Source organism: Ostrinia nubilalis, chromosome 10, assembly GCF_963855985.1.
Source record: "Ostrinia nubilalis chromosome 10, ilOstNubi1.1, whole genome shotgun sequence".
Lineage (NCBI taxonomy): Eukaryota > Metazoa > Arthropoda > Insecta > Lepidoptera > Crambidae > Ostrinia > Ostrinia nubilalis.
The window spans coordinates 10,416,065-10,439,504 of record NC_087097.1 but is presented as its reverse complement, the minus strand read 5'-3'; the positions used below and the strand labels follow the sequence as shown (position 1 = coordinate 10,439,504).

Here is a 23,440-nt window from a genome sequence, read left to right as displayed (position 1 = left end):
GTCGCCGTTTCTAAAATAGTCGAATATTGCATAGTATGCGATTTAAAATAAATTTCAGTGTGTGTGCCTAGGCATACTAATATCTATTTATAGTAAACCTGTTTTGCTCGATTAATACAAAATTATCTAAAGATCTCGACGTTTTTGAAGCAGTGTCACTCACCTTTAGCTTCGTCAACAGATTCCTTGACATGGTCAACAACAGCAAACTGTAGCAGAAGGACAAGGAAGCTGCAGATCCTCTCGTGATGGCTATTCCTACGCCCATAATGTGTCGCAAGTCCAAATGTTCTGACATGAACGAGTAATGTGCGAAGCGTTCCACGAACAAGCCGATGGTCACCACGTAGAAGACGAACAGGTAGTAAATGTTCTGTCTGTTCTCTTCGAGGAAGGTAGTTAGGTAATCCCACTTGAGAAGAAGCCAGTGTCTGAAAGAAAGAAAATGTTATAAATTATACAGACAGTAAGGTGTTTCTATCATCCTCTGTTTTATCGTCGGTCTTCCCGCACTCTCCCTCCTAGGTAGGTCTTTGAAAAAGAATAAATAGGTCGCGCTCAGGTTCAAATTATGAATTTGAATTAGGCTTTACATTCGTGGGCGTTTGTATTTTGTGTAGGTGCCACCACTTTGGGTTCATAATATTTTTCTGTCGACATTAAAAAAGAGCACTCAAAAATATTTCAATATTTATGGTCGGTAGGTGCTGTTTTAAAAATTGAATTGAATAAGTACTTCAACCATAATGTGTTGATAATTTTACCGTGACGAGTCCATTGAAGGCTCAATGTGGAAGCTGGTCATCCTGGCTACATTAGTGGAGGTGTCCAGGAAGTTTTGCTTGGCTCCCTTGCAGTCCAAGCCGATGGCCACGAACTCTCCTTTGTACTCCTTCATCATCACTTTGAAGTCTGAGTACGTCAGATGGTCTTTGTGTTGTAGGCCTGCGTCCTGATAAAATATTTATTATTTAGTAAATGATGATTGAATTGCAAATTATCTACACTAATATTATAAAGAGGAAAACTTTGTTTGTTTGGTTGTAATGAATAAGCTCAAAAACTACTGGACCGTTTTAAAAAATTCTTTCACCATTAGAAAGCTAAATTATCCACGAATAAAAAAGGCTAAATTTTATTTTGGAAAAAAATAGGGTTCCGTAAAATATTTGGGTTTTTCGAACACAAGGTATAAAAAATCAACCAGAAAAGTTATTATGGTATAGGTAGGTAAGTTTTAACTTTTAAGACATAGGTGTTTTGAAAAGTAACTCCTACGGGGGTAAAAATGGTACCCAAAGCGAAGTGAGGGCGGGTCCACTATAGGCTACTTATATAATGTAATCCACGCGGGCGAAGCCGCGGGCGGAAAGCTATCTTAAAATATAGAGATAGATAGCTTCACTTGTGATTATGGACGTACCTAGTTTTTGAAAGAAAGAAAGATACATTTTGGGCCAGGAGATGAAGATTAAGATGACCCATGATGATGGCAGGAGGAAAAGGTGACCCAAGAGGGTCTCTTGTTTTTGAGACACATAATGGATTAATACTTCGGTAGGTTATCCGAGTATGTATGTAGATTGTAGAGGCTTTCATTTTCCAAGAGTTAGCTGCTCTCTCCTGTCCCCCCTCGGTACGCCCCATGCTTGTTATTATGTACTTCGCTAAAATAACCTTCATGATGTCTCTTTGAGATAATTTCTTATATGAATAAAACTAAGGTGTGCCCCTATTATTCAGATATTACTTACTGAGAACATGCCGTCAATCAGCTCAGTGACATGCTCGTCCCTCAGCGAGGTGGTTCTCGCGATCTCCACTAGTGATCGCAGCATCTCGCTTAGCTCGCCCTTGTCTATGACCCCGTTGCGGTCGTTGTCACACATGTCGAAGATGATGCGAAGTTTTTCTTCGGTTGCGCCGCGGGAGAACAGGACTACGGTATCAAGGAACTCCTATGGAGTGAGAATCGTGGTTTTAACAGTAGGTCCTTTTTCATATTCTCACCAAACAACTGAGAAACTGTTGGCATAATGCAAGATTTAAAGTAGCGGGTGTTTCATTAGGATTCATTAAATTTCAATCGATAAAATATTAAGCCACAAATATGTATTTTAAAAAATATTTACCCTGATAAATCTACTGTTCAAATGCAAAGGACGTTTTTCCCGCCCGGTAAGACTTTTCCGCAATTGTTTCTTTTTGACTTAAAAAATATTACCTGGAACGATATCCTCCCATCACCATCCTTGTCGACAATGTTGAACATTTTCTTCACAAATACTGCGTCTGCTTTCATGCCAAGTGCGCTTGCGAACTCATTCTTTGACAGCGATGTTCTCATTACTATTGACTGCAGAAACAATTAAAATTAGTAACATACTAAACATTTGATTATTACCTAATGTTAATCTTGACTCTTACTGTACTTACTTCTGGATCTGCATCTTCATTCCTTCTCCTCTTTTCTCCCGGAGCCAGCCCAAACGTAATGGCGTAAGCTTCTCTAAAGAAGTGTTCTAATCTTCGCTGCCTTCGTTCCCTTGTTTCTGCTGTAGCCAAGATTTGTTCTCTGTGACCCTGGAAGAGTTAACACAATTTTCACGCTTCCGTAGGTAGAAGTGACTAATTTACGATTTTAAATCCGTTTGATTTAAAATCGTAAATTAGTCACTTCTACCTACTTCTTCTTTGTTTAAACAGAATTAAAAAGTTTATTTGTATCAAAATGAAGTTACCATCGTACTGTACCTCTAGCATGACAACTTTCGTTTTCGAATCGTTTGCGTATTCGATAAAATTCGATACTCAATCTTCGAATTAAACGATAAAGTGACAATTTTGATTCTCAGAATAAGTTTCGTGCAACCACATCTCATACTAAGTTCACTTTACGACACGTTTACAAGGGCGCTGTTGTAGTTTTCTTACTAAATCTTTTGATGGCGATTCGAGTACGCAAACGATTTGAACTCGAAAGTTTTTCGTGCTAGCCGTACTGTTTACTACATCTTTATTCACCAGAAAAATATTCCAAAATGACCTTAATGATTTACAGTAGCAGTATGGCAAAGAGCTACAAAATTATTACCTGGGTGAGATTAAGCCCCTTTTTGTGTTGAGCGAGGAAGGTATCGAGCTTGACGAGGAACTTGCGGCGTGAAGCTACCGAGTCCATCTCCAAGACTAGATCATGTTCTCGTGGGGCGCGGATCAGGACTAAAGGCCGCTTGTTGTTTCGGCTTTCCTGTAATACAAAAAATACATAATTACCTACATACTCGTACTTCTATTAATGGTAAAAATTATAGCCTTTTGAGTATGATCACTTTACCAGACTTTTTTTGAATGGGGGTTCTTTTCAACCGACTTCAAAAAAGGAGGAGGTTCTCAATTCGACCCGTATGTTTTTTTTTTTTTTTTTTTTTTTTTTCTATGTTTGTTACGCGATAACTCCGCCAATTATGAACCGATTTGAACAAATCTTTTTTCGACGTATAGGTAATACCTCAAGGGTGGTCCCATTTAAATTTAATGATAAAAAAAACAACCCCCAATGGTGGAAAATTGGGGATGAACTTTTTTATACGCAATATCTCCGCCGATTATAAACCAATTTGAACGATTATTTTTTTGTTGAATAGGTATTATCAAAAGGGTGGTTTCATGCGAATTTGAAGAAAATATTTCACCCCTAAGGGTGGAAAATTGGGGATGAACTTTTTTATACGCAATATCTCCGCTGATTATGAACCAATTTTTTTTGGTCTCAGTGTACTGCCTACCTTCAGTGGTAACATCAAGGTAATAATTAGTTAACTAAAAAGCAAGAAATAAGTAAAATTTTATAAAAAAAAATAAAACCGACTCCAAAAAACCTACACTAAAACGTAGAAAAATAATTACTAATTACCTACTTATTTATTAGGACGAATTATTAATATTTATGTAGGTATACCATGATTGATACTTTTGGAGTCGGTGCAGGCAAACTTTACATGTTTCATAATCTTGGCACCGACTCCAGAAGTATCAATCATGGTATACCTACATAAATATTAATAATTCGTCCTAATAAATAAGTAGGTAATTAGTAATTATTTTTCTACGTTTAGAAAAATAATTGAATATAATATTTGTTTTAACTTCTCATGTAGAGTGTAATAGGCTTTACCTGACTCTCAAGAACAGTGAGCTGTTCAGTGTGATCCAGAGGCAGGGTCCTCAATTTGTCTCCCTTCCGATCGGTGACATGAAGAGCTGGTTCAGGACCTAGTCGTAGTTTTACTAGTCTTTTTAGTGATGCATGCACCCATTCACGACATACCATTTTGTCTACTGAACCTAGAATGAATAGAAACAGAAGTTGTAAATTAATGAAACTTTAAAGCTATAACTAAAGACTATAGGGTCTAACAAAAGATGGTAAGAGAGAGTTTGGTCTGAGGTTTGGTCAGATAACTACGATAGAAGCATTTAAACTTGAAAACTGAAGTAAAAAGTATGTACGGAGTGATAATTTTTCAGAGCGTTCATTGAAGAGTGAATATACATACGGGTAGGTATATCTATTGCGAGATTGAGGTGTAGTTACAGAAAGAGACTTAAAAGAAATAAAAGGTGCCAAACGTAGGTCCTAGAATTCATTGTTACCTTTATATTGTGCATTCTTGAGGTGCTCCTGTTGTATCTTGAGTTTGCGCCGGCGGCTGTTCTGCAGCTTCACGACTCCGTAACCAGCGCCTGCGCACAGGATCGGTACGAATGCGAGCGCCAAACACGTGTAGATGTAAGCGAATTCGTTGCCCTGCGAATGTTACAGACATTTCTTCATCATCAGCTCATTTAGTCCCTACTACAGGAGCAATACTTTTGTTTTTTTCTGGAGGTAAATGGAGGATTACTGGACAAACTCGTAGATATTTCTTATCACAGTGCAAACTGGCAAATGGCTTCTCGTTCGGTTGAAAATGTTGAATTCAGATAACGAGTATTTGCAAAAATTCCGGCATATCAAACTAAATGCAACCTTCATTAAGTTTCGACTTAATGCTGTTACTTAATTACTTAATGCTGTTACTTAATTTGTCATGTCTTTTATAAAATAAAATAAATTGAGTTGCATTTATGTTAGTAAAAATCTCACCTCAAAGTAATCATATCCCCTCAAATATTTGCAGGGTGGCAGTTTTGACGCATTCAACTGGTACGGCTGCGGACAAATATCCCCCGAGCTCCAGTGGAAGACGTCCCTTTGGATGTCATTTGGGCCTACCGCCGTACTGTTCACTATGATATCCCAGAGAGAAATTCGCCGAAGTTCTTCAATTTCATCGGGTGTGAAAATCCTGGAAATAAGCTTCGTGAAATTGCCTTCCTATCTTTACCAATTTAGTGTATGGATTAAAGAGATCTTACCCATTCTTGTCGTTCTCAAACCAAAATCTATCAGCATCTCGTATCCTTGTGAACTGGTCTAATATGATAGCTCTGAACAGTTCTCCTGGATGGCCAGTGGATTCAAGCATGCCACCTAAAAATACATCATGTACTTAATTAACAATGAAAAGTTGATGTTGGCCTTTGTAATCTATTCAGAAATAAACGTTTGCTTACCAATGTAAACGTCTATGTTGTCCAACCTTCCTTCGTAAACTTGAATGAGCTTTTGCAAAAGATCAGGATTATTCTCAAATAATTGTGGATTTATTTCATTGAATGTTTTTATTTTTGGAAGACCGAAATATTCCCTGAAATTAACACCATTGTTAAATTATAAGGCTTTGGTACTTAGAATAAATATAGCTGATTGTGTATTTTCACAGATAAATAATTACCTGGCTGTGTTATAGTCCGGCAAGCCATTATCTCGGCCTCGCATAATATTGAGAGCTCCTAGATCTCTCCGTGAAAACTCCATAGGTCCAAAGAGATTGTCCCGCACATCAGAACATAGTAGGGCATCTTCTCTTTCTGATAGTTGAGATGCCATCCCCATCAATATTTCTTCTATTGGCACTTGGGATACTACATCCTATTAAATAAAACAATACTCACATAAATACGATGGCTTTATTAGAAAGGAGACGTTTTTAGTATCATGCATTAATTACGACTATTTACGACTCACCATAACTCAGTCGTTAGCCAAATAATTACTTTACTAAACGACCAATAACATAAATGAATTTATTAGATACACAAGACATTTAACTAAGTTAACAAAATCATTAACTATTAATATTATACATAGGTATTTATTTATGCATGGATCAATAATATGACCCGCCCACGACAGTTACCTACACGCTGAATATTGAATCGTACCGACTGATTTTTTGCTCTAGGACTAGGACTTATCTAGTCATCTACCACACAGAAGGATCTTAATTGATGGAGCAGGCTTCTTTAGGCATGTTGTAAAAGTTTCTTTTTAATATATTCGTCTTCATTAAGTGATAGCCTCATAGGCAGGTTTTGTTCCCCAGTCGATGAAGCACATGATGTCGTGCCCTGCGTGCCCATACAACTGCATGCAGGAAGATTTAATGAACGCTACTGATAACATCACTCTTGTAGTGGAGATTTTGTCTGACAATGTATAGGTTTGTTGTTAACACGACAAGAAGAAGAAGAATAGGCAGGTACTTACATTTCCATCCCACCATGTCTGACACAGCCTGATAGCGTCATGCCCTCCAGGGGCGCGGCCGTATCTGCAGTTCCTGTCTCTGAGCAGAATGGCTGGCGGAACGAGGGTGTGGCCAAATCTGAAGGCAGCGACTGCGAACTCGTGCGTCACGCCTGGCGCCACCTCCGCCTTGTAGCCTTCGTAGGGCGGGATTGGCACGCCGAGGAATGAAGGCACGTAGTGGTAAAGAATGATGTTCTGGAAAAAAGAATACCAACAGTGTAGTGTAGTTCACCATACTTAGGGCTCGTAACTTATTTCACCTAAGAATCACTCTTGAAATGTCAGAATCACATGGCAGACCTACACAGCTGCCAAAGACCGTTTAAAGCAAATCTGCAAGTTAACAGCTGGTCTGGTTACTGGTGCAATCAGTTACACAATGATTCACATTAACTGTTAGGAACCATTTGGAACAGCTGTTTGTTGCTTCTATCTGGGTACTGGCAGTGCGCTCTCTAGGAACACAACGGTTTCTTTGCACCTTAGTCAGTCTTCTAACAATACAACTTTGGTAGGTACCTGTAGACTAGCGATGACAATTCTCCTGGCCCTCTGGAAGACCTGCTCGTCGCTCCAGTCTGGATGCTGGCGGTGTACCCTGCCGGCCACCACGTTGTGCCACCTCAGGAGTAGCACGCCGAAGGTTACCATCGCGGGGTTCTGGTTTGTCCGGGGGTCACCCAGCACTAAATCAGAATATAACATGATTATTAAACTGGGAAAATTTTAAAAGCCCAATGAACTTGATTCTGTCTTTACTATTTGTAACTATTAGCCCCCGTAATAGAAACTGGCATTTATTCTAAGAACTACTTCCTAAGTCTGATAACATTGACGGTGACTTTTTACCCACAACAGAGAAACCTAATGGAAAGTGATGATCAGGCTTGCGCAATTAAATCTAGTGATGATGACTTAAGTAAATCTATTTTTAATTGTACCTACAGTCACAACTAAAATGAAAAATACTGAGAATACTAATGGTAATAAAATTGCTAGTTTCTATTTGCACAGACTTCACAGAGCCTACCTAAGTAGTTTCTAATTTGTATACTCGTATTTTATCATGGATCTCTTACTAATAACATAATGAATATTCAAAATAGATATTTGATTATCTATTAAGTTAAAATGAAAATGTAAAACAAAACAGTTTATGTCTTTATTTATATTCACAGTTTTATGGCTGTCTAGAGTCATAAAAGCTAGCCCTTTGAGATGTTTTCTTTTCGCAGCATAATTATGACATTGCGTGAATAATTTTGTTAGACATATTCCTAAGAGAAATCGATAAAGAGAAAAGATACCGCACACGTGAAGGGAGAAAGTGTATTTTTATGTGTGCAACTATCATTTGTCTCATAGCGTGTAATTATAGTGTCCCATTCAACCTTGTAATTAGATTTGACTGATGTAAAGGTCATTTCGAATGAGTACCTAAGTATCATAACGAATATACGAATGTAGCTAATGTAGAGGTAGGAAGTGGCCACATATTCAGTAGCACTTCCTAAGTATTGAAATTAATGATCCGATTACCATTTATTTGTCATTCATTATTCAATTGTTATTTTTAGGAACAGATTAAATGTCATTGAAAAACATGGCACTATCGGTTGATTCAGTTGAGAGCTACTATGGTACCAACATGCTACAGATATCAATCCTTGTAATTTTTATGTACACAAAAACACGAAAAAAGTTGAGCACTGTCAAGCAACTTACAAAAGAGCCTCTCTGGGCTGAGCATCCGCATGTAGTGCGGAACCGGGTTATTGAATAGAGGCACTCGCTTTGTATTCTTCAGAGGCATGCCGCCCTCGCTCGCTAGGCTGCCATTCTGTAACGACAGATTAAGATTTAAACAACGTTTGAAACTAATTATCACGCGTGGACGACTCTAGCGGTTACTGGATCGTGTCACAACGTTGCGGCTTTCAATTATATGTCAGATTAGGAATTCAAGCGACAGTAATTTTGGTGGACATGTGGTGATGATGCTAAATAGCTTGTAAGGTGAATGAAATTAATTTTAAATACATGCAAGGTCAGAGCAAGTGTATTGCTCAAAAATCGATCGAAGATAGGTATTTGTTAATGAATAGGTACATAGTATATCTTCGATCGATTGTCAAAAAAATATTCTGAATTATACTTTTTGAAGGTTTACGGGTGGACCTTTTGTTATAAATGAGTAGTAGCCTGAAATAAAGGTCGATATGATAGTTATTTCAGCTGAAGTTAGAGAGTAAGAGATAGGGCAAGGTGATAATGTTAAGATATTCGTATAGAAATGTACATAAAGATGCAGGCGTGGCTGCTGGGTGGCACCTGAAATGACCTCATTGCATTCACCCAAGCCTCGCTTGTGCTGTACACGAAGCTTCCGTCGATCCATGATGTCATTTGGTTTATCTGAAACAAAAGAAGTTCAGTCAGTATAGGTTCGGGAATATTATCGTAAAACAAGATACAGAGTCTGCTCTGTAGAAATATTATGACGATATTTATTTATTTTGCGATCAGTTTTTTTTGCGATCAGTTTTTGTATTTATTATTATGCAGTTATTATTTATTCATTATGCAGTTTCCACTATTATGTGATTTTACTGCACACGCATATTTAAAGGTTTGATTTCTAATTTACCAACCTAGAAGTTGTTTATGATACCAATATACTCATTATGTGTATTTAAACCTTAAATTATTCATGGCTCAAAGTATGTTTATAGCGTCAATTATTTTTAAATTAACTCAAATTAGTATCTACTTACTATGTGTAATGTCAACAAGTAGCGTGTTTTCAATCAAACATACTTTATAGCACATCATTAAGCTTTATGTGCAGTTTACGAATTAATAGAGGTATTTAGCGATACATAGAGTTCTTAAGGGTCCTACGTTTCTTCGGTCTCGGGCAGTAGAGAAAATCCATTAGCCTTTTTTCTCATAAACCATGTAGGAATTAAACCACAGAATAATAATAAGTACTACGTACAGAAGTTTTACTTCGCGAAGGTATTTAAAAAAATGTATGCTCAATGTCATTAACAATATGGTGTAATTTAGCCTGTCTCAAGAGTCAAGCACCATTTTGTTGACAAACGTCAGTGATCGGCACTGCGCCGAAGCTATAGGGCTGACTTCGGTAAAATGATGTGACGTGAGGTGCCAAACTGCAGAAAATGGCGGAGGAAATACATGATTTAGCATGAAATATCATGAATAATATTAACTACTTATTTACCTCTCAGTGTCTTGAGGCAACTTAAAAAAGTACATTCTGTCTTTTTATTATTATTTAGGCAGTTAAATACTGCACAGTATTTAGTACACCATTTTCTTTATTTTCCTTCATCAAACACAAGAATACGCGTGCGTGAGTCAATGTTCGCTCGTATGTGAGGCCTTGTCGAATAGTATCCTGTAGGTGGGTCATCGTGCGTGTTTTGTTTTCGATGTAAACTCGCGGAGATGAACAGGTCTGATTAAACTAAATATTTTTAGCACACCAATAATAGAACAAACAGACTGATATGTTATCGAGACTAGATATTAAATTAATTGAATTTCCTACATGATTATGAACTTCCTGAAGTATAAATTTTTAATTAGTGCACGTAATTTCAGTAAATTACTTTTATTTAAATTGGATGTTCTAATATCTATTTCAGGTTATAGGAAGTAGGTTGAGTGCGTCATAATTTAGCGATGATATAATGAGATGCTTACGAACCAACCTTTCAGTTTCTGTTTTGTAGGCTTAAATGTAGCGCATTTTATCAAAGAAATAAGTTTTGTGAACGTTTTCCATCATGAATACGTAGGACTCTTACATTAAATTAAGGTATTGAGTGCAGCGGCGAAGTGGCGACGTACATATCTATCAGTCGTCGGGCTTTTCGAGATGTGTGGAACTGGGTTAGGTATCGCCATAACGTTTTATTACTCGCATTCCAGCCTTCGGACGCACAAATAAGTATGCCTGCTTTAAAATCAGTCATTGACAGTTTAGTTTATTCATTTACATGTTGTGAAAATTTACAATATTTATTTATTCATTTATTAAGTACGTAAAGGATAACGGTCGATTTGGTAACTATAATATAAAGTAAAATTAAGTATTACCTACAAATGGAATTAACTAGTCGGTAATCTATCTAGCTACTAGTTATTCTACACTACCTATTTTCAAAGGAACATTTTAAATATAATACAATTACCTAAATAGTTACCGAATAATGAAAGGGCAATAGCATAAAAGGTGATTAAATTAATCAAATGATATTTATTTTATGTGAATATATGTACGTACCGTACACTTAATATTTATGTTTTAACAATTTGTCAAAGCAAACTTAGGCCGATACAAAAAATAACATTGTATTGAACCATTATGCTAAATGCATGAAGTCAGTCAGTTTGGTGCAAAAACACTAATGAATCCGAGTGCAGGATGCAGCCAAGGTTTCTTTTATGTCCCGAGCCGCAAGAACTAAATGTGAATGCATTTAAAAGGATGTGCATTTCTGTCCGTCACGTCTTAATTTTGAACAGCGAGAAGCGAGCTAATGGCAAGATAAGATAAAGATTTACAATGTCGTGAACATGATAGTACTTAATCTTCAAGGTTTAAGTAAAGTACCGTTATAATTTAAGCTTGTGCTGACATAATCTCTTGTTTTTATTGCATAAGTAATGACATATTATTTAATAGTGCCTAGGTATTTGCCACATCCTAATCTGTATCCTTCTAAAATCAATTACTTGGCATTAGTTGTGTACTAATGGCGAGAGGAATGCTCTTAATAGCATACTTTATTACAGCATCATCTGTAATGCAAGGACGGTTTAACTAATTAGTTATTCTCGTCTGTGGGTTACTAACGTCTTTGAAGTATTTCAAAGTAGGCATAGGAATTATTTTTCAGTCTAACTTTGACAGTTGACGATTGAATGTACCTTTGTCTGCTAAGTTTTTGACTAAATTAGTTTTTTTTTACAATTTTCAGCTGAAATAATAACCCAAATGTAAACAAGCCTTTAGTAGGTAATAATTGGCATAGTGCAATGTAAATACTGCATTTAATTAATTGTAAGAAATTGATTGCTTAGCAGACAAATAAAATAGATGCCTTCGATTGTTTCATGCAATCTGGCGTGACTGAGATCATGATTTCAGAGTGCCTTGTAGTTAATTGCTACCATATTTAGAATATTTTCTTAATAGATATATTAAAAGAGCGATGCTATAATCATCGAGTAAGATAGAACTCCATAATTAGGAGTTCTAAGTAACGTACAGAGAAAAATGTATTGATTTATTGTTGACGTAACGTTTTACTAAATAAAGTAGTTTTTACTGGACAGGTCATTAGATCATCGTACTTGATATTAATAACAGTTAACAGCACTTGGTCTCTCACACTCTGGTGAATTGGAGGGGTCGTGTTCATGCAGTGGAGACTAAATGATTGAATTATGACGATAATGATAAATGTGGCTTTCAAAGACTTACTTGCTCTCTAGGGCTATTAGGGCTCTGTCCCGTGCTTCTATCGTAGGCGGCCCTCAGAAAGGGCATGTACTTGGCTCCATTGCACTCCGGGTCGTACATGTGGTCGCACTTGTCCACCGGGATGCGATGGTGCTCGATGGGGCAGCCCGATTCTGAGGCCATCACGATTTCGCCGGTTACCACTTGACCTGTGGGAAAAATAGCTTCAGATGAGGACTTTGTATTGATGTGGGGTAACAATAGCCTAATGATTAAAGTAGTGGTAGTTAGCCCTCGTCAACCGCTGGACTATTGTGGTGAACCTACACACACAAGTAGGTATGTGTTTAGTTTTACTAGTAAAGTAATGTAGGTAGTTTTTGTTGACTTATCTGATAGTAAGCAACTAGATGTCAATAGACATCTGCAACAGCTTGCCCTGATTTGAAAATCGTCATAGTCTTTTTATAATGACGATCACCATAACCATGAGCCCAAAAGATGAAATCGAGATGACTTAACATCAGAAAGATCTGCTATAAATTTTGATAACTGGGTGATTTTTTGCTTACGTCAATACTTTACTTACATAATACCTACATATAAAAGAATGAACCTGCCCTTTGTGTACTTGATATCAATACCCTAAATCGTTCAAATATCACGAGCATACGCAAGATCTCTTTGGTTCTCCCAAACGATTGCGTCACGGTCAATAATATCGTATTATGCTCGTGTCTACACGGAATTGTAAACTTACTCTCGAGATTTCCGCATGTAGATCTAAGGTCCACTAACACATGTTACTGTAAGTATATCAGTGTGGAATTGTTTTTTACTTCCAAGGTAGGACAGATTATTATCAAGACTTATATAAAAATGTACCGTTTGACAGGATATGCACGCTTCTTTATGATATGCTATTGATGCTACATATTGCACAAGTAAGTGAACTTAAAGAAAATCAGTGATGAATGGCTTAAATATACTCGTATTATATAGGTACCTATGTCGCAATAAATAATAAAAAATGTACAAAGGTTTGTACACAGTCTCTTTGTAAAAGTCAGTCTATAAGTTTTTTCGCTCTATATGAACAAAAAGGTGCTTCAGTTTACAGGTGGCTATCTTGACTGAGTGAATTGTATCCGCTTTTTTATTTATTTGCTGCACAAGAAAAAGGTTAAGGTCCTCACAGATCATGTTCCGTACCTACTTTTCCATGCAGGGGTTTAGTTTAGTCAATTCCTGCGCTATAGAATCATCACTTACGTAGGCAATACAATATTTTCAAATTAGGTAAACTTACCAAAAAATGCAAGTAGAGCCGTTCTATTCGCCAACGAGGGTAGTCCATCTTGCCCCCTCATGAAGAGTTTGGAGAGCGATCTGGCACCTGGCCGATCTGCGCCCGCCATCATGTAAACTCCATCCGCGTACGATGCTGGTGACTTGCGCGTGAGTCGACTACCTGTGAAGAAATAGTGTAGTTAGTGGTAAGCAGTCTGTGTACTTCTGCAAATCATTCACACTAGGTCTATTCAACGTCATCTGCTACGTTTGAGTATTGAATCAGAAACACACAAACGCTTTCTATAAAAGCTTATTATAATTTCTTATCAGCACAAAAGAATTTCATGACAGTCCTACACTTCCCATCGTGTGGGTTACTATTAAAATTATCTTTCGTTTAATTTCTAAAGCACAATAATATAATAGCAAAACCGCTTTATCATTAACATGAAAGTAATCAAGCCTAAAGGAAAGGCCCGCATGTGACACGGTGGAAAGTGTAACAGAAGTAGAGAGGCCAATCGATCACGGCGTACGCGCATCCTGACACACGCCACTCTAAAAATAAGCTGGTCTGACTGCTCGTTATCTGTCAAGTGCAACCAGTATTTAATTTGAAATCTTTTTTAAAAAAAGACTAAAGTTGTACTTAAAAATTATTGTAGAGTGTATAATTAATATCTAACTACTGTTTGATTTATGGCAAATTTTAGTGTAAATTATGTAACTAATTATGGACATATTTAATTCCTTTGAATTAAATTGGATTCTTTTAGTTTTGGTCATGCCATAAAATTCTCCTGCTTTATTGATATGGGGTTATGATTCGTCGACTTCAAGATAATTTTGAAGAGATTGTTGCTCTGTTACGCTTAATCAGTTGATGGAAAGTAAACAAGATGTTGTTTTATGGAAAATCAAGTAACCAAAGTCGAACGATTTCCATACGTGGACTCTCTGAAGGTGGCACAAATGTCGTTAAGATATCGAATCAGATTTGTAGCAAAAACTTGACTCTCGGTTGGGTTACCTTGTTATATGTTTTCAGGTAGGTACTATTGCAACTTTCATAGTTCTTACCGTAAAAGGAACAAAAGCACCGAAGTGACAAAAACTTAATTTAATTCAGAGTCGACATACGAAAGGGCTAAGCTACCGCCGACATTTGTGATTGATTGATGAAGATATTATCTTGAATTTTCACCAATGTATGAACAAGTAAGTAATGGTATCGAATCCACGATCACAGATCGAGTTCGCTACTTATGTTTTTGATAACCTGTTCTTTATTATCTGTACATTATAGTAATTTATTAAGATTACTATTAAATTGATGATGACTGTCAGATTTAGCTAAAGAAAATTGCGTGAAATTGGAGCAAATTACCCGATATCCGAAACGATGACATGTTCTATGTAGACCAATGTAGACCACTGAAAAGTGACGGGCGAATGGAACTCGCTTAAGCCGCTCAGCTTTATGCAACTGTCGAAGATAAAGCTTCTCATTCTAAAGTATGTTTCATATTTCAACTTATAGGCGCAAAAGTAAATAAAAAACAGCTATCAGAATTACCTACATAAGTGTTTAGCTTGAAAGGTCGTCGTATGTACATAACGTTGAGAGCTTTTTAAAAGCTTTAATTTTAACTTTCAAATGCCAATGTATGATATAGTTAGGTATAAACTTTATAACATACGTTATTATTGTAGTACGAACTGTACGATGCTCCAGGCTGTATCATCACTTTCTCTCCGAGCAGAACATATGTTACCACTTATCAAATCTGTATCAGAGTTAAAACGTGTAGTCGCAGCTTTATACAGTTTTTGTTCTCCAAAATAAGAGTTAAACAGTTCACATAAATAAGCTCCCACTAATTATAAAATTTTAAGTGTACCGGAGACACGTGAAATGTTTTCGAGGTATAATCGTAAAACTTGGATGTAGCTATAAATATTGTACATAATTTATTATAATACCTTCTGAGCAATTATTCTGTAGATCATTAAATCTTGGCTGTTATCTTTGGTCCAGTTTCTGACAACTGTCGCTTTGTCGGCTCCTGCGCAGCGATTTATTCAATGTTTTACTGAAATATTCTTATGCAAGTTATGACTTAATGTAAAAGTATAATGTATCTACATACCTACTTATTTCGTTTGTTAAAAAAATATTTAAGTTTATTAGTGGTGGCGAGACAAAACGAGTAGGTACTATGGAGTGGTCCATATACTTAATGATCAGATTTTTAAACAAGTACCTAAAGTGGTGTACGACCCTTCACTGATACGGTCCTCTCACTACCATTACCAGTTGGGGAACTGCCGTATAATCATGATAATGCACGTGTCATCTTAAAAGGCTTTAATTAGCACTTACACTGACTGCAGATACTTACTGGACAACTATTACTTTTGATAATTCTTCCCTTTCATTATGTAGGTAATACTTATTTGTAGGTACATTCATAATTGTTAAAGAGATCTTATCTGTAATTTCATTTTTAAGTCTTGAGCTCTGTCGTTACTATATTGACATAATTTTTGTGTAAGTTTTTTAAAGCTTTCACCATTTACCTTTAAAATAGGCATATAAATTGCGAAACTGCTCGTAGTCTAGGTATTATTCTGATACTAGCGGCCGCCCGCGACTTCGTACGCATGAATTTCGTTTTATCCCCTTAGGGGTGGAGTTTCGTAAAATCCTTTCTTAGCGGATGCCTACGTCATAACATCTACCTGCATGTCATATTTCAGCCCGATACGTCCAGTGGTTTGGGCTGTACGTTGATAGATCACTTTGTCATGTCAGTCAGTCAGTCAGTCACATTTGAGTTATATATATATTTAGATAACACATCAAGACCATAATAAAGATACTGATATTATAAATGAACTGATGACATGTTTTTAACTAGTAAGAATGCAGCTAAACAATACAAGTGTATTTAGCGGCCCAACCTGAACTTGTTTTGGTAATTATTTTGACGGATACAAATCGGATGCATTGAATGTTACTCGGCACCTAATGTATGGCGGTGATTGGCTTTTCAACAATATGTTGGAGCATTTTTCATAATAAATCATGTTTAAAGTAGGTTACACAATAGCTTTAGGAAGTTTGAAAAGAATAATGGCAAGCTCCCACATATAACAACTTAAACATTTATTTTTATTTATTTATTATATATATTTAACCATAACATCTTTAATTTATTTAATCAAATCAATGTCTTAAGTCCTCTTGAGGTTTGTCCAGACACTACAGACACATTATAATGTTGTGTTTTTCATTCACATCAATTAAACCCGAAAAGGCATATTGTGTTTTTATTTTTAATCAACGTATAATTTTACGACGTTATCCAAAACCATAAAGCATGTTTACATAAATAAAAGTGTATAATTCTCAATCTATTAAATGTATATTTATGAGTCATAAAACACCCATTTCAGTATGTAAATCCATGTCATTGTTTGGTTAGTTTTTAAAGTCAAACTCTTTTATTAATAATTGTTGTGGACTATATTATTATTTATCTGTTTCAGGGTCTGAAGCATCATAGTTTACAACTTACTTGTTTGAAATTGTGCAATTAGAACTCTATGTTTAGGGCTTTTTCAACGAGCCCCTGAAAAATACCGTGCACTTGCATAGCGATTTTGCAATGATAATTGCTACCAATGTTGCTACAATGTTGTCTAGATAATCTTCTAGATTTGTGATTGATGGTTTGCACCGCGGAAATGGCCCGGCAAAGTACCTACTACACAATCTTCAGTTTTACGAATTAGCACCAAAGAAACATGAAATTAAGGCGATTAGAGTCCTCAATCCGCGTCAAATGGGCATTTTGTAAAGCCTGCTCCTCTTTTACTGCTGTACAGAAATAGTTGAAAAAAAAAAATGTTAAACAACACTTCAAGGACTACATTTGACACGTTTGAATTTTTCAATCATCAGCAACTGAAAGGCTTTCGTAGACATGAATTCGAATCTTTGACATGCCTGAAACCACAGCTCACAAGTTAGGTAGGTATATGAAAGTTGTGTGCCTAAAATAAGCACCAACGGTTTTACGCCTAGCCACTGAAAAACACTAACTTGCATAGCGATTTACACTTCCATTGGTATGATAAATAGCTGCCAATAACAGTGTACAATGTTGCCTAGGTAATCTTTTCGATCCCACAGATGTTGGCGATTCGTGATTGATGGTTAGCACCGGAGATGGCCCGGCGAATAATTTAACGTGCGTCGTGACGCCGCGTGACGTGGCGCAATGCTCACTCGATATACTCCATGAATAACGAATTAGGAACAAGGAGATTTCGGCCCGGCTGGCACAAAATGTTTGTTATACAGGGTTACCAAACACATCTTGTTTTAGTGCAATATTTATCTGAAAACTGCGGACCAAAGAAACCATTTGTCGTAAAATTAGTAAATATTTAGTTAATACGAGTTGCGAGCGAGTTGCTTAGTAGTGATTATCCAATGATCTAAGTTTATGATTCGATTATTGGATAATCGCCTCAAACCGTTCCTGGCAACCCTACAATTTGTAGAGTTGTGTTCATAATTGTACGAGCGATTATCGATCCCCAATAATATAAATTACTCACGTTGCGCGCTCAGCGCCGATCAAGTAAGCCATTTTTCACGGCGCTATAAATCACTGGGCTATTATCTCAATGCTATTCAATGTTTGTCTAACTAATTTAATTTAACGTTGCTATAGATGATGCAATTCGTTGCGACATGCGCCCTTCGATACGAAATTTCTCGAATGTCTCACACGCATTTGGTGCTCTACTGTTTAATATTTTAGTTGTTTTATACAAACGAAATATTGGCATTAGGTTTTTTGGATAAACAAATGTGATAAACAAGTTATCTTAAAGTGTGGTTTGGCATCTGCTCCGTTTCAGTTTGGTGATCTGGTTTTTTAAACTATATTTCGAATAACAAAATTCCACACCATGGTAAATTGGCAAAAAAACAAAAACGACCCGAAGACTACGAATTTGTGAGGAAAAACGATTGTGAGAGTTGATTCTAACTAGAATCAGTAAAATGATCGCTGAAAAGATAATATCATTCAACAAAAAACATTCTGAAACACAGCGAAAGCTTCTGTAAAACTCAACTTAAAAACGAAAGTAATCATTTGATCGATATCAAGATGCAATGTTTGATGGTTGATAACCAGATTAAGACCGATGCAATTGCGAAACGACAACAGATTAATAAGACTAGCTATATCTTGGCTTGTGATCTCGGCAGGTCAAACACGACTTAACCGCTTGACGCAGGGTTCAGTGTAACTGTAACTGATACAGCTAACTTAATTAGATGACCCGAAAATGTTTGACATCAGATTTGATATTGACAACGATAGATTACAAGTTACAGACTGATTTATAAATAAAGGCTACTAAAATAAATACGTAGGGTAACTAAGGTCAAGTGCTTGATACAATCAATAAATACATTTAATTATAGCATACGACTACAGATTATTATTAGTCTTCATAATCAGGTCAGTAAACTGACTGGATAATGAATACTTATTTTTATTGAACCTTGATCTTGCTCCAGCACTTAATTTGTAATATCTTAAAGGAAAAGCACCACTTTAATTAGGGCAGATAAAAGATTCTATGGAGCTCATAATATTAGTGATAAAGGTTGCCTTATGTACATTATAATATAAATATTGCAATAATATTATTACATAGATATGAATTCGCGCGTTGAAGTCTTTTCCTTAAGAGCTTTTTTGTTGGTCGTAAATTCGTTTTATTTCTATTTCGTCGATACCAGAACGCGTTAAAATAGTGTATTCACAAAATATTCGACACAAAAATGTAAATAAAACAATATTTATTTATCACTGGCCTTGTGGTCAATTAACGGCGGCACTTTCGCAATCAGTAAGGCATCTTTGCTCAATTACACGTATATCTTCAACCAGGTGGGTCAAGAATGCTTAGTATTACTAGCTCATTATAATTACGCAGTGATACCTGTGATTTACATACTTATCATAACTTGAAGTTCTGTAAATAATGTGTTAGAAGATATTTTATGAGTGTCTTTGCAAACATTAGGGCTTTGATACTGCGTATACTTGATGAAGTGTCTTCTAAGTTAACAAACTAAACATTTTGTTTGTTAACATATTTTTGTCTGAAGTAAAAAAAAAGTGAGAAAATTCTAAATAAAAACCTAAATATCGATAATGACGTTATCTAAAAATTATATGCATGGTAAATTGTACAGGTGTTAATAAAAAAATTCCTATAACCTTAGTTAAAGTCACGTCACTTATGACGTGTAAGTTAATTTTGTGAAATTGTGGACTTAATTAACACGAAATTGTGGTGTTCAGATTTAATCTTGCTTCTTGTTAACAACTTTATGGCGTGTGTGGTCAACTAATGTGTTAAGAAGTTGCTATAAAGGCTTTTAGAACGCGTCTATTTGGAATACAGATAAGTTATTGGATGCATTTGTATACTTTATTCTCACTGATATAGTTATATTATGAATCTACTGAAAAAGTTATAACATGAAAGGCTGTTATGATAAGTATCACTAGTAGTTATAGCTATAGTTTTCTATTGAAGACCATTTATAGGATTTATATAACCTTTGAATTGAATTGGTCTGTAGACAATTTACACACTAACAAATAAATCGACTTACAGATCAATAAGATTCAAATCGATTGCTGCAACTATATCAGGCTATTGCCTTTTAAGTATTATTTGATCCAGATAAGTTATTCTGTAGAATTGCAGCAATCAAGTTACCATATTTTATCGTATAGTGACGTGAGGTTTTATCTAGACCACACATAATATGACTTAATTTGAAAACAAAACGTAATGGACTCAAAATATTTTCGAGCAACTAAGAAAGAATGTAAAAATTAGTGGTAGCACGTTTATTTAAAAAAAAATAAAAATTTTCCAGAGATTGAGAATCCAGATGATAACAAACTATCTTCGTTTATTAAAAACAAGACCCCATAATTAATTAATCATACGGTGGCTTAATTTAAATAACCATTTACAGTTTTATGACGTAAAGGGTACATTACGTTTTGCACATTTCGTTTTTTGAGTAACAATATGATTATATAGTCCTTACAAAAGACCAGTTGTCATGTCATAAAATTTTATATAATGGCATCTTTATTTATAACAACAAATATTTCTGAGCATCTATCTTACACTTCTTAGCCATTAACGATTTTTCGATGCAACTAAAGCCAAATGTACTTGTACATTTCATGCAACATAACGTTATCTTTTTATGTTATTCTTGACATTGATAAACAACCGTTAAATCTCAAACAAGAAGAGAATTGTTAATACATTATAAATATTACGATCATTTGTTAAACGAATCGCATAAACATCAGTTATGATAGATACAACGGTGAAATCTACACTCGTTTGCAGTCGACGTACTGTCTGCTGTAGATTTGCTGTAGAGCAAGGTTGTGTCAATAAATCAAACCGCTAAATCAAATTGGAGTTGATTAACGTCATTTCAAACAATGACAGCTGACAGGGAGGTTGGGCTGAGTAGCTCACTTGTTTTGATATGTCGCAAGAGTTTGTTGCGGTGGCTGAGCAGTAGGCAGACTTCCTTCAATTATGTAGTTAATAGACATTATTTCATATAAATAACAGGGTATTCTGGTATCTATACGTATGATCGTCTGCCTACCTGATTATAGAGTAAAAATCAAAGAGTTTTACGCAAGAACATTTATCCAAAAGTCAAGAAAATACTTTGCGGTTATTTATGGAACTTAAAGTTCAGACGACAGCACATGGAAATGAACACACATACATCGTATATAGTTATAATAGGTGCTATATTGCAATAAAGATGTAGTTTGATATGCAGGTGACTGTACATGGATGTGGTCTTTAACTTCACAGAAGAGATTATCAGGACGTGTCATCGTGTCTGCGGTAGGCAGCCATACCTACAACATGGCGAATGGCGCTGCGATACACGAAACCAGTCACGATTTACTAGTATATTATTGTTTTGCCTATATGAAGAACCATATATCGAATAAGCGAGAGAGATGGAGTGATTACTAATGAAATTTTCAAAATTGAACGTGGTAAGTATTTTTTTTCGGGAAAACTCTTCATGGATATTAAGTACTTATTTTAGTAATTCTGTGTGCTACTTACCAACTGATCCCCAGTCGGGGTATGCTCTGTTGTTGTACCAGCCATCGTAGCGCTGTTTCTCGTAGTATATTTCTGAAACAAGACAATTATTTATTCTATAATTTACATGTAAATTCATCAGAAGACAAAAATGTAAAATAAATCTGTTGAGAAAAATCGATAAAGAACTTTAGATAGGTACCAAGTTTAATAAAAAAAACAGATCTACGAATAAGTGGCCTGGAGAGATCATTTATTTCAATTTACACCTATACAAAAATGCTGCAATTTACTTATAACACATAAAATGGATTCATTGCTTATTTGCGAGAAAATATCGTAACCGAGACAGCGTATAATTTTTAGACCTCTCATTTACTCATGATTCATAGTCGGCTCGTAACGATGGCTCATTACTGATGCAGCCTGGTTACTGAGCTACTGAGCTCGAGCAAGGCCTCTGTGATCTATGTGGAACATCGACTCGCAAAAACCCGCTACGAACTCTATTAGCATAATATATCACTAATTGGATTGATTGAGATTTTAACGAAGCAAAACGCTGTTATTGACTTGTTGATTGAGAGATACGTATGATTGATCCAGAGGTATTAGTGGTGATTTTACATTTGACTGTAATTATATTAATCGTACTCGTTAGACTATAAAATGATAAGTGTGCCAACTATCATGCCAATTACCTTAAACTAATTGAAGTTTATACAGCGCGATAACGATTTACATAAATCATATACTTTATTATAAATCCATAAGGCCTAAAATATTCGTGCTTATTATTTTACGCTAGTGAGATAGGTACTCAAACTGGGACAGGTGGAATAGGTCACTGTAGATATAAATACATACAAGGAATTAAAGATATTATAGGTACATTTTGTACCAAGACTCATTAAATCAAAAATGTCAAGTAAATCACAAATTGCTTTATTACATTCATCCATTTATAAATCTCTGTTAGATATCGAGACTTAGCGCAATTTATGAATTTTATTAATCGCCATTATAAATCAATCAATGCCAATTAAATGCTTGACCTAAATATCTACGTCGATGTTGAAAAAAGTCTTGATGATATAGTAGACAGTACAGACACTCATAGAGATAACCTTCTAGATAATAATATCATTGCTACATGTACCTAATAGCTACTTATTTCAAATTAATACATTCACTACGGAAAATGTTTTCAGTTTCTGAAAGACTGAAACACTAAATACCTTTTTGTGAAGTAAGTAGGCAATTGAAAAAACCTAAGGCCGTGTCTGTGTTCTTCGAGTAGTACATATAATTTAGCAAATACGAGTATAACGTCTTGAAACATAAGAAAATACTGAAAATTGTTACAATGTTGCAAACAAGCATAAATTAGAAATAAAAAGACAATTATTAAATTGTAACACATTATTAAAACAGATACCCGAGCAGTTATGACACCTGCGCGTACGCACGCATTCCTTACGCATGTATGTTTCATGAGCAATTACAGTTTCAGTAAACCCTTAGAATAGCTGCAAAATTGTTCTATAAAATGCTGCACTTATTATTTTATTGCCGTGTGACACAATTTTTTCTTAGATCTATAGATAATCTCATGGCCATATTGGTATCTATTATTGTTACTTTTTACATGCAACCAAAGTCAATGCAATGCCATCAAGTTATATTTTGCTGCTTATTGTTTTACATTTTTGAACAAACTTTTTTACTTACTTTACTTTTCAAAG

At 35.6% G+C, this 23,440-nt stretch overlaps 1 protein-coding gene across 3 annotated transcripts in view; it reads right to left on the bottom strand.

Moving 5' to 3' along the window:
- Positions 1–23,440, bottom strand: part of LOC135075169 (dual oxidase) — a 53,193-nt gene that overhangs the window by 14,585 nt on the left and 15,168 nt on the right. Inside the window, exons 3-21 of one of the 3 annotated variants that reach the window (XM_063969524.1) lie at positions 21,717–21,788; positions 13,504–13,665; positions 12,216–12,403; positions 9,029–9,112; positions 8,423–8,537; positions 7,217–7,383; positions 6,656–6,892; positions 5,841–6,037; positions 5,620–5,753; positions 5,422–5,536; positions 5,150–5,351; positions 4,657–4,810; positions 4,178–4,347; positions 3,095–3,250; positions 2,437–2,583; positions 2,225–2,356; positions 1,755–1,958; positions 765–952; positions 164–431 (exon numbers count right to left, since the gene is read on the bottom strand). In XM_063969524.1, coding sequence (XP_063825594.1) covers positions 164–431; positions 765–952; positions 1,755–1,958; positions 2,225–2,356; positions 2,437–2,583; positions 3,095–3,250; positions 4,178–4,347; positions 4,657–4,810; positions 5,150–5,351; positions 5,422–5,536; positions 5,620–5,753; positions 5,841–6,037; positions 6,656–6,892; positions 7,217–7,383; positions 8,423–8,537; positions 9,029–9,112; positions 12,216–12,403; positions 13,504–13,665; positions 21,717–21,788 — 3,092 coding nt within the window. Of the gene's footprint in view, positions 1–163; positions 432–764; positions 953–1,754; positions 1,959–2,224; positions 2,357–2,436; positions 2,584–3,094; positions 3,251–4,177; positions 4,348–4,656; positions 4,811–5,149; positions 5,352–5,421; positions 5,537–5,619; positions 5,754–5,840; positions 6,038–6,655; positions 6,893–7,216; positions 7,384–8,422; positions 8,538–8,996; positions 9,113–12,215; positions 12,404–13,503; positions 13,666–21,716; positions 21,789–23,440 lie in introns of those variants that run through there. The other 2 variants (XM_063969525.1, XM_063969526.1) reach the window with 2 other exon arrangements.